At 46.3% G+C, this 11,794-nt stretch overlaps 1 protein-coding gene across 6 annotated transcripts in view; it reads right to left on the reverse strand.

Moving 5' to 3' along the window:
• Positions 1-11,794, reverse strand: part of PPP6R2 (protein phosphatase 6 regulatory subunit 2) — a 73,168-nt gene that overhangs the window by 52,199 nt on the left and 9,175 nt on the right. For 5 of the 6 annotated variants that reach the window (XM_023509464.1, XM_012801181.2, XM_023509465.1 and 2 more), the window contains exon 2: positions 5,818-6,060. In XM_023509464.1, the coding sequence (XP_023365232.1) occupies positions 5,818-6,044 (227 nt within the window). In that variant the 5' untranslated portion in view covers positions 6,045-6,060. Of the gene's footprint in view, positions 1-5,817; positions 6,061-9,661; positions 9,865-11,794 lie in introns of all 6 variants that reach the window. The other variant, XM_023509462.1, reaches the window with a different exon arrangement.

Raw genomic sequence — 11,794 nt, forward strand, 5'->3', positions numbered from 1 at the left:
AAGGCTAGTCAAGCAGAACAGTGGGAGTGGGGAATGAACAATGACATCTGTAACTAGTTGTAACCAATTTGTTAGAAGCACCACTGCACTCAGACCCAATTTATAACAACCCAAACCACTGCAAACCAGCACCACTGCACTCAGACCCAATTTGTACAACCCAAAGTTGTAACCAATTTGTTAGAAGCACCACAGCACTCAGTCTCAAAAAAAGTGCTTTAATGGTTTTTTTGTTTGTTGGTTTTTGAGACAGAGTCTTACTTTGTCACCCTCAGTAGAGTGCTATTGTGTCATAGCTTACAGCAACCTCAAACTATTGGGCTCAAGCAATTCTATTGCCTCAGCCTTCCAAGTAGCTGAGACTACAGGCGCCTGCCACAATACTTGGCTATTTTTTTAGAGACAGGGTCTTACTCTGGCTCTGGCTCAGGCTGGTCTTGAACTCATGAGCTCAGGCAATCCACCTGCCTTGGCCTCCCAGAGTGCTAGGATTAGAGGCATGTGCCACCTCGTTTGGCCTGCTTTAATGTTTTTATACAAGCAGTATGTGCTTTTGAGACCTCTGCTGACAGAGCTGGTAAGGACACAGGCCTCTGCCCCAGTTCACTGCTGGAAGGTGACCCCTGTATCCTGTTAGCAGTGCTCCCTGACGTTAAGCTCCCTGAATGATACACACACCTTTCTCCTTCATTTATCAATTTTAGACACTATGGACTGACTTCCTACAATGGAAGGTGAAGCTTCACCTGACTTTCCTCTTCCTTATCCTTCCTACAAAAATATACCATGATTTTCAGTTAAGCAGCTATCCTATGTCTGCCTTAGCATGGACATATAAATGCTGCTGTAGCCGAGTGGCTCTGCCCCCTCTGGCTGCCTGTTGCTTTGCTTACCTGAGTTCTGCCCAGGGTTTCCAGCCTTCTTGTTGCTTTGTTTGCTTAATTTTTTTTCTTTTCTGAGACAGAGTCTCAAGCTGTTGCCCTGAGAGAGTGCTGTGGCCTTATAACTCACGGCAACCTCCAACTCTTTCCTCAGTTTTTCTATTTTAGTGGAGACAGCGTCTCACTTTTGCTCAGGCTGGTCTCGAACTTGTGAGCTCAAGCTATCCACTCACCTCAGCCTCCCAGGGTGCTAGGATTACAGCCATGAGCCACTGTGCCCAGCCTGTTTAGTTTTGTTTTTATCTACTACTGATTTCTCCCAAACTCTCTTGGCTTACTGATGCAGCTCTGAGATCCCCTATCCTGACCACAAAAACCTCCCAGCTCTCCTCCCTGAACCCTGCCACTTTGTTCCAACTTGTCACCAAATTGGGACATATTTGGGAGTGAGAGGGATGGGGGCTATTAATAGTAATGTTGAGACAACATGTGTTGGCCAGATGAGCCCCAGGCCACATGGGGCTCCTAACCCTAAACTGTGATTTCTTGGAAACAACTCTTTTTTCTTTTTTTTGAGATAGAGTCTCATTTTGTCGCCCTTGGTAGAGTGCCGTGGCGGCATAGCTCACAGCAATCTCAAACTCCTGGGCTCAAGTGAGGCTCTTGCCTCAGACTTCCGAGTAGCTGGTACTACAGGCGCCTGGTACAACGCCCAGCTATTTTTAGAGATGGGGTCTCACTCTGGCTCAGGCTGGTCTCGAATCTGTGAGCTCAGGCAATCCACCCACCTCAGCCTCCCAAGTGCTGGGATTATAGGCATGAGCCACCAAGCCTGGTCCCATAAAGAACTCTTTTTCTGGCTCGGCACCTGTGGCTCAAGTGGCTAAGGTGCCAGCCACATACACCTGAACTGGCAGGTTCAAATCCAGCCCGGGCCCACCAAACAACAATGAGGGATGCAACCAAAAAATAGCCGGGCGTTGTGGCGGGTGCCTGTAGTCCCCACTACTTGGGAGGCTGAGGCAGGAGACTTGCTTGAGCCCAGGAGTAGTTAGAGGTTGCTGTGAGCTATGATGCCATGGCCCTCTACCCAGGGGGACAGCTTGAGGCTCTGTCTCAAAAAAAAAAAAATAAAAAAGAACTCTTTTTCTTCCCTTATAATCAACATGGCTCCCCTTGTCAGAGATCTGACAACCCTAATTAAGTACTGACTCCCACAGGCATGCCTGCCTCCCCATCCTGCTGTATTTTCTAAACAAAGGTCAGCAAAGGTTTTCTGTAAAGGGCCCCTGTAAAGGGCCAGATAAGCAAACATTTTGACAGTCTCTATTGCAACTCCTCAATCTGCATTGTATGTAGATGTGTGGCTCTGCCCATTAAAACTTAATTCATAGTCACTGAAATGTGAATTATATGCCATTTTCACATGAACAAAACACTATTCCCTCTTTGATTTTTTCTAATCATTTCAATATGTATCTACTTAACTAACCATGCTTCCCATTCTCTTACTGTTTATACATTCAGGTTTTTTCTGTAGTTTGTTAATAAAGTTGAATAAAATTTAACCCCTCCCCCCAAAAAAAAAGACCAGACTCAGCGCCTGTAGCTCAAGTGGCTAGGGCACCAGTCACATACACCAGAGCTGGTAGGTATGAATCCAACCCAGGCCCACCAAACAATGATGACAACTACAGCTTAAAAATAGCCAGGCATTATGGCAGATGCCTGTAGTCCCAGCTACTTGGGAGGCTGAGGCAAGAGAATCATTGAAGCCCAAGAATTTGAGGTTGCTGTGATGCCACAGCACTCTACCCAGGGCAACAGCTTGAGACTCTGCCTCAAAAGAAAAAAAAAAAGTAAAACCATTCTCAGCTCACAGCCCATACAACCGGGATCAGGTTTGCTGACCCTATTCTAAGTAAGTAGTGTTAATTTTTCTTCTCATAGAAAAAGTTTACATCAGTTTATTATAAATATATCTAAACCATTAATTTTTGCAGCTCCAGGTGAGGTCCAGCACTTCATTTAGGTTGGTGGAGATCATCAAATCTTAAGTCATGACATCGCCATTAAAGTCCCTGGCACTGGGTGGCACCTGTGGCTCAAAGGAGTAAGGGCGCTGGCCCCATATGCGGGAGGTGGCTGGTTCAAACCGACCCCCCGGCCAAAAACCTAAAAAAAAAAAAAAAAGTCCCTGGCACTATCTTTCCCACTAAGAGCACAGCAGGGCTGGATATACCATAGGTGATCTTTAATAGAAGTTAGTTTCAAAAACTGAGAGATAGGGGGCAGTGCCTGTGGCTCAAAGGAGTAGGGCACAGGCCCCATATACCAGAGGTGGCAGGTTCAAATCTGGCCCCAGAATAAATAAATAAATAAACTGAGAGATAAGGTGGTACCTGTGGTTTAAGAAGTAGGGCGCTGGCCCCATATACTGGCGGTGGCGGGTTCAAACCTAGCCCCGGCCAAAAACTACAAAAAAGGGGTGGTGCCTGTGGTTCAGTGGGTAAGGCACCAGCCCCATATATTGAGGGTAGGGGGTTCAAACCCAGCCCCAGCCAAACTGCAACAAAAAAATAGCCGGGCATTGTGGCAGGCACCTGTAATCCCAGCTACTCGGGAGTCTGAGGCAGGAGAATCACCTAAGCCCAGGAGTTGGAGGTTGCTGTGAGATGTGTGATGCCATGGCACTCCACCAAGAATGATAAAGTGAGACATTGTCTCTGCAAAAAAAAAGAAACCCCCCCCAAACCAACCAACCAAACAAACAAAAACTGAGAGATTTCTGTTACAGTCATGTGTTCTTTAATACCTTGTTTACTAGTAAACATCAGCAGTTCAGCTTTCCTTAGGCCCTCATGTGCTAAGAATTTATAGAGTTTTTCTCCAGGTATAGAGACCTTCTCCCTGCCTGTACTGTCCACAACAACTACACAACTCCAGATTGGTACAGTATATGTTCCAAGAACAAAGAGACCCTTGGTCACTAATGTCCCATATTCAGGAATGTGTATTATTATTCACTATCTCCTCTCCATTACTTCCGATTGTAGGGAATGTACATATAACTTCATTCACTGAAAACTGGTCAAGTATAGTAGTGTTCCCTGCATTATCCAAATTAACAGTGATAACTGTGTGCTCATGGTGATTGAACAGTGTCCATATCCTAGTAAAGAGAATTCCCATTCTCGGGCAGCCGTGTCCAGACACAGAGCTGCCTGGCCTCCCCTGGCTCAGGCTGAGGGGGAGGTGTAGGAGATAAGCTCCCCTTGCTCAGACATGGCAGTTCGCTTCAATGTGCTCCTCCAGGAGATTGGTTCTGAAAAACATCTCTGAGCTTCTGTACCTGCCTATAGATATGCAGGAATATGCAGAAAAGTCTCTCTCTAGGAGGTGTGGAGAATCAGCCGAGGTCACAGCTGGGGGTGAACAGACCAGTCTTCGAGCATTGGGTTCTATTCTCTGCCTTCCTCCTTCATTAACATCATAATCCCTAGTTGGATTTGGGCTAAAAGGAACAGACAGCCAGTCTCTTATGTTTTTACTCTAAACAAAATCAATTGTATATGTGTTCCTCAACCTTCACACTAAATTGTAATCTTAAATGATAGCTTCCTAATATTACTTCACTTCTTTGTATATGTATTAAATTCTTACTGAATGTTTGAAAGTATATAAAGTAATCAGTAAAGTTTAGCTGGCCCGCCAACCAGAGCGAGTCTCGGCCTCCCTTTGATTATCATTCCGTCTGCAGTTCTTTCCCCTACGTCTCCGATCAGAGGCTCCAAAGAACACACCATCAGGGAGGAGAGAGACGTACTGGAGCCTCCACCTCCTGCTACTCCCTGATGGCCACCAGCTGGCTCTGGAACTAGAGGGAGGCTGAAGCTCAGGCCACCCCTACATGTGAGGCCCCACCTGCCACTGCTACCATGGCACTAGCCTGGGTCATGGATATCGACTCTGCATTGTCTAAGACGCACCTGATGGGCCACTGTCCTTCCCCAGCTCCCTCGGTGGCAGCCAATGACCTCATCCTAAGACTTCACAACCACACAAGTATTTCACACTTGCTCACAAGGCTGCCGCATCTGACCTGACCCTTGCTGTCCACCTAGGGACACTGCAGGCCATGCTGAGTCTGCTCTGTCCTCCCTGTCACTTAAGCTCCTCCTAGTCTTTTCTTTTTTTTTTTTTGAGACAGAGCCTCAAGCTGTCCCCCTGGGTAGAGTGCCGTGGCATCACAGCTCACAGCAACCTCCAACTCCTGGGCTCAAGCGAGTCTCCTGCCTCCGCCTCCCAAGTAGCTGGGACCACAGGTGCCCGCCACAACGCCTGGCTATTTTTTTTTTTCGGTTGCAGCCATCATTGTTGTTTGGTGGGCCCAGGCTGGATTCAAACCCGCCACCTTAGGTATGTGGCTGGCGCCTTAGCCACTTGAGCGACAGATGCTGAGCCAGCTCCTCCTATTCATACTCTTTTGTCCTGACCCAAAGCCCTTGTGGCTCCAACCATCTTGCCACATTGCCCTTTTCCTGCTGTTACCTCCTAACAAAGCAAAGCACCTCTCAGGCTCAGGATCAAGACTTCAGATACTGCACATTTTTCCTGCCTGGCCATTTTGCTAGACCTCAGACCACCCCCATTGGTATCACAGCCACTGCAGTCCTGTCTGCCTCTCTTACCATGGGACCTGTCTTTTTCCTTCAGCATATTGTCACTCAAAACACTTGGGCACTAATATAAAGTTACTTATAACTCAGAATGAGAAAACACATATAGTAGAGATTCCAAACTCTTGAACATCACAAATAACAAACCCTATGAGAGTGGCCTTCACATGTCCAGGCTGGCTTCTCCATCACAAAGCCCTGGCCTCCCTGCAGCACTGCCCAGAACACTGGGCACCAGTCACAGCCTCGGTACATACTTGAAGCGGACCTTCTCGTCCATGTCCAGAGGTGGGTCCTGTGTGACCAAGCCCACCAGCTCCTCCATACACTGTGGTCTACACAGGAAGTCCAGCAGCTTCTGGTTCTGAGCCTTGCACTCCTGCAGGATGTCATCCTCATCCATCAGCTCCCGCAGTGTCACCTGCTCCTTGTCCAGCAGTTTGTCAACATGGGATGTGGTGTTCAGGTCAAACTTCCAGAACATGGTGATGGCCACAAAGCTGCAATCAGGGACAAAAGGGTCACTTCTCTCCCCTCTCCCTCTGCAAATCCACCCTTAGCAACCCTACACCAACATCCAGACATCCATCCTCAACAGGAATACATGCAGTCCCAGTGCTCTCCCAGCACAGGGCCAGCACGACTTCCCAGCTGCTCTGACACTCTAAGTTCTGCATCTCCAGGTTCTCTGCTGGGTTGACCCTGCTTCCCACACTGTACCTACCAGCCCCCACAGCACTCAGCACACAGGAGATGCTCTTGCTTACTCCTTGGCTCTGCCAGGCTGACATGCCTGGATGTCTACCACATGTCAGCACCAGCAATGTCCCTCCATCCTGGGTGAACACTGGGTATCTCCCTCTGAAAACCTCACAGACAAACTTCAGACAGTTCATTTTGTTTGGCCCTTCCTCTGTCTCTCTCCCCACCTGGCTGATAACCCCCAGAGTTGTCCTCAGCACTGCCACCTTCCTCACAGGAACACCAGCTAGGCACTTGCCACAGCAACCTGAGGAACCACTATGGACCCTGCCCTTCCTCTGCCTCCCCAAGCCTTCTCTCAGCTCTTGCTGTCTTTGCCTGGTCTAGACAGTTTGTTCACCCCAAGTCTCACATGTCAGTCTGTGGGCCAAGCTGGTTACCAGCCAAGTTTTCACTGTTCTGACAAGAAAACATAAAGCCTACTATATCTTTAATAAAATCAAAATTTTATTTTGAGATTATGAATCTTTTCAGCATTACATGAAACATTATTTATAAAATTATGGTAATAGTAGATAGGATTTATTTTACCTAACATTTTTGCTTAGAAAAATAAAAGACTGACCACAGACACGTGTACCCTGGTTTGTCCATCTGTGAGGCCTGTAGTAGTCACTCCAGGAGACCCCCATCCGGCTACCTCCCTCACCTTGGTCTCCACTGCTACATCTTCACACCCTCTCATTTCAGCTTCAAAACCTCTGCTGGCTCTAGAGGTCACCAGGCTGCTTTCTACAAGGTGCCTCCAGGAACCCCCTCTGGAGCACTTCTCTGGTCTCCTGGACCGCATCCTCACCCATACAAACTGCACTTAACTACTTTTATCTTTCTGCATGTGTTCTCCCCCTCACCGTCCAGCCTGTACAAAAGGGTTAGCCCCTGCAGCCTGCATATGCACGTGATGCTGGGGGCACCACTCATAGGTGAGAACCCAGAGGTGGAGCTACCTTGACTTTCACCACAGGGGACTCCATGTACACAAGGGCATCGCACTCAGTTTTCTTCCTGGGTCCTCAGATCTTTTTTATTCCTCTTGCAAGGAGTGTGGATAGATATTTATGGGTAGTAGTAACAAACTTTAGGGGACCAGAAATAATAATTATTTAAAGTCCTTTCAGAAAAAGAAGGCTGGGTGCAGTGACTCATGCCTATAATCCTAGCACTCTGGAAGGTTGTGGTGGGTGGAGCACCTGAACACAGGAATTCAAGATGAGCCTGAGCCAGAGCAGGACGCCGTCTCTAAAAATAGCCAGGCACTGTGGCAGGTGCCTGTGATCCCAGCTACTTGGGAGGCTGCAGCAAGAGAATTGCCTAAGCCAGGAGTTGGGAGGTTGCCGTGAGCTGTGATGCCATTGCACTCTACCCAGGGTGACAGCGTGAGATTCTGTCTCAAAAAAAAAAAAAAAATAGCCAGGTGTTGTGACAGATGCTTGTAGTCCCAGCTCACCCAGGAGTCTGAGGCAGGAGGATCTTGCTTGAGCCCAAGCGTTTGAGGTTGCTGTGAGCTATGACACCATAGCACTCTATGGAGGGCAAGAAAGTGAAACTGTATCTCTAAAAAATAAACAAACCAAAAAACCCAACACAGGCCCAGGGGACCCCCCCCTCCTCGTGCCAGCCCACAGACAAGTTCCTTCATGGTAGAGTTAGGTCATACATTTTATGTATTCCATCGAAGATCTCTGAGGACTTAAATGCAGAACAAATACTATACAACAAAACTAAAATTAAACCTAAATAACCATCATCACATGACTCATTCATAACTATTGAAATTTAAAACAATAAACTGAATTAATGACTAAACTGAGTTACTATCAACTTATTTACCCCTAGATAATTATAAAACAGAATGTCTGGTAAGGACAGTCACCCTATAAACAGGAATAGACATTTAAGGGCTTCTGAGAACCCAGGACATTTCTACGGTCAGTGTTCCAACTGAGGACCATTTACTTTCTACTCCGTAAACCAAGTCCTAAGAGACATGTTTGTAAAGATTAACTGGGCTCAGTGTTCTAAGACTGGATTTTGCTGACTGGCAAATTTTTTTTCTTTTAATTTAGAAAACTAACAGAGAGTTGCCAATTTTTTAACTCTGTCAACTAAGGAGATGGGCAGCGCAGAAAGAGAAAGAAAAGGAAACACAGGAAAGTGAAAGAAAGGAAACTGCCATGACAACACTTACCTTACTTTCAGAAAACAATTACTTTTTTGTTTGTTTATTTTTAAAGAAATTTTCTTCTTTTGCCCAGGCTAGAGTGCTGTGCTTGCATGGAAGCTCACAGCAACCTCAAACGCCTGGGCTCAAGTGATCCTCCTGCCTCAGCCTCCTGAGTAGCTGGGACTACAGGCAGCTGTCATGAGGCCTGGCTAGCTTTTTCTATTTTTAGCAGAGATGGAGTCTCATTCTTGCTTAGAGTGGTCTCAAACTCCTGGGTTCAAGGGATCCTCCAGCCTTGTCCTCCCAGATTATTGGGATTACAAGTGTGAGCCACCTGGCCTAGTCCAGAAAAACAGTAACTTTTTAATAAGAAAAGACAAACCATACTCTCAAGAGTGAGGAAAATGCTATACTTAAAAAAAAAATCATTAAAAAAAAACTGACCTCATTACACTTATTTTGCTCATCTAACCAACTTTACGTACTGGTATTTGAGAACCTCTACTTATATTACTATTGGTGCTTCAAGTAAAACTAGGTTTACTTAGTTAGCCACAGCCCCACTAGTTCCTATCAATACACTCTCTGCTATGGCATTAAATAAAAAATCCCTATATAACAAGAATATTTCCATGTTACTGCTAGCTATGCACGAATTCTAAGAAATACTAAAAAGTGGTCACACCAGTGGCACCCTTTAAGAGTTCACTGCGCTGGCACTGGTTTAGTTGCAGCTAATTTCACTGTCAAAATAACTGGTATAAACTGATTTTAGGACATTTATGCAGATAACACTGCATTCTTCTTTTTCAGACACTTCTCATATCAAAGCAGCGAGACTTCATTCTCCACAGACAGCCAGGCAGAGATAAGGTCATTATGCCCACAAAATCTTGGGTTGTTTTTTTTTTTTTTTTGCAGTTTTTGCCTGAGGCTGGGTTTGAACCCACCACCTCTGGCATATGGGGCCGGTGCCCTACTCCTTTGAGTCACAGGTGCCACCCAATGCCCACAAAATCTTGGGTGGCCACTACCGACAGGGAAGGCCTGGATTTCCCCTTCCCTAGATTACCCACAGGTCACCACTGACAACATCTTTAGAATAATTGGCTTGGTGATTTACAACATCTCTGATGATATGCGGAGTGTTTATAGGGCAGAAGTGCTCCTCTCACCTCTGGACAACTATCCTCAATGTGCCACCTGGGAGGTCAAGCACAGTATCACCAACATCTTCACTTTTATCCAACAGCCAAATGAAAGGAACCTGAAGTTCTGCTTCTTTATTTCCTTTTTCAGGTTGGCAAAATCATCAGGTAGAAGGTAGATTTCAAACATAAATGTTGCCCATATGATCACAGAGTTCCATGAAAGAGCCCTTCAAAATAGAACATTCTGTGGTAGAGATTGTTGCTAAGAGAAATTTTAAATTTGAAATGCCCTATTACCTGTCTGGCCACAAATCAGTTCCTTTTTTTCTTTTAAAGATTTACACTTAAGCCCAGGAGCTTGAGGCTATAGTGAGTTACAATGACACCACTACACTCTAACCTAGGCAACAGAGTGAGATTCTGTCTCAAAAAAAAAAAAAAAAAAAAAGTTTATAGGGTGGTGCCTATGGCTCAAAGGAGTAGGGCACCGGCCCCATATACCAGAGGTGGTGGGTTCAAACCCAGCCCCAGTCAAAACCTACAAAAAAAAAAAAAAGGTTTATGATCAAGTCCTGATACTACTGTGTGATCCTGAGGCCAGTTTCATGAGCTCTCGTGCCTTGGTTTCCTCATCTATAAAATGGGGACAATAAGCACCCCCATCTCACAAAACTGAGGTGAGAATTAACCAAGTTATTCCACGAAAGGGCCTAGAATACTTGTCAGTACATTTTATTCTCAAAGACCCTTCAGTATAAAGAAAAAAAGGAAGCAGAGATACAGTCATCATGCCCACAAAAGACGGCCTCAGCGGTGGCAGTGCAGGGTGCGGTGAGCCTCTGCTCCCGACTCCACCTTCGGGCTACCGCACTGCTGTCACAGATTGGACATAGTGGGAGTATTTACACCACAGAAATCAGCAAGTGCTACAAACCAGGAGAGTTTTTTCCTCTCCCAAAGAACCAGTTTATTTGCTTTTTGTTTTTTTTATAGATATAGTCTTACTTTATTGCCCTTGGTAGAGTGCCATGGCGTCATAGCTCATAGAAACCTCAAATTCTTTTTTTTTTTTTTTTTGAGACAGAGCCTCAAGCTATCCCCCTGGGTAGAGTGCCATAGCCTCACAGTATCACAGTTCATAGCAACCTCTAGCTCCTGGGCTCAAGCGAGTCTCGTGCCTCTGCCTCCCAAGTAGCTGGGACCACAGGCACCCGCCACAACACCTGGCTATTTTTTGTTGCAGCCGTCATTGTTGTTTGACAGGCCCGGGCTGGATTCGAACCCACCACCTTAGATGTATGTGGCTGGCGCCTTAGCCACTTGAGCCACAGGCGCCGAGCCAGCAACCTCAAACTCTTGAGCTTAAGGGATTCTCTTGCCTCAGCCTCCCGAGTACCTGGGACTGCAGGCGTGCACCACAACACCCAGCTACTTTTTTGTTGCAGTTTGGCCAGGGCTGGGTTTGAACCTACCACCCTCAGTATTTGGGGCTGGCACCCTACCCACTGAGCCACAGGCACTCACTGAATAGGCTAAATGCTTAAATTCCATTTGACCTGAAAAAAAAAGGCAATGAATATTTGTACAATCAGTCAAAGAACAAACAAGACCATGTCAATTATGGGGCAGTCCACTGGGAAAAAAAGACCACAAAAACGTTTAACTTCTTTTTTTTTGTTTGTTTGTTTTTTGGGACAGAGTCTCACTATGTCATCCTCAGTAGAGTGCCTTGGCATCATAGCTCACAGCAACCTCAAACTCTTGGGCTTAAGGGATTCTCTTGCCTCAGCCTCTCGAGTAGCTGGGACTACAGGTGCCCACCACAATGCCAGGCTATCTTTTAGTTGCAGTTGTCATTATTGTTTAGCAGGTCTGGGCTGGGCTAGAACACGCCAGCTTCAGTGTATGTGGCCTGCACCCTGCTCACTGAGCTATGAGCACACAGCCAAAAAATGTTTAACTTTAAAAAGGGGATTGAGGCAGCACCTATGGCTCAGTGAGTAGGGCACTGGCCCCATATACTGAGGGTGGTGGGTTTGAACCCTCCCCTGGCTAAACTGCAACAAAAAATAGCTGGGGATTGTGGCGGGTGCCTGTAGTCCCAGCTACTTGGGAGGCTGAGGCAAGAGAATCACCTAAGCCCAAGAGCTGGAGGTT

Source organism: Otolemur garnettii, unplaced genomic scaffold (assembly GCF_000181295.1).
Source record: "Otolemur garnettii isolate 467f Iridium unplaced genomic scaffold, OtoGar3 scaffold00007, whole genome shotgun sequence".
NCBI lineage: Eukaryota > Metazoa > Chordata > Mammalia > Primates > Galagidae > Otolemur > Otolemur garnettii.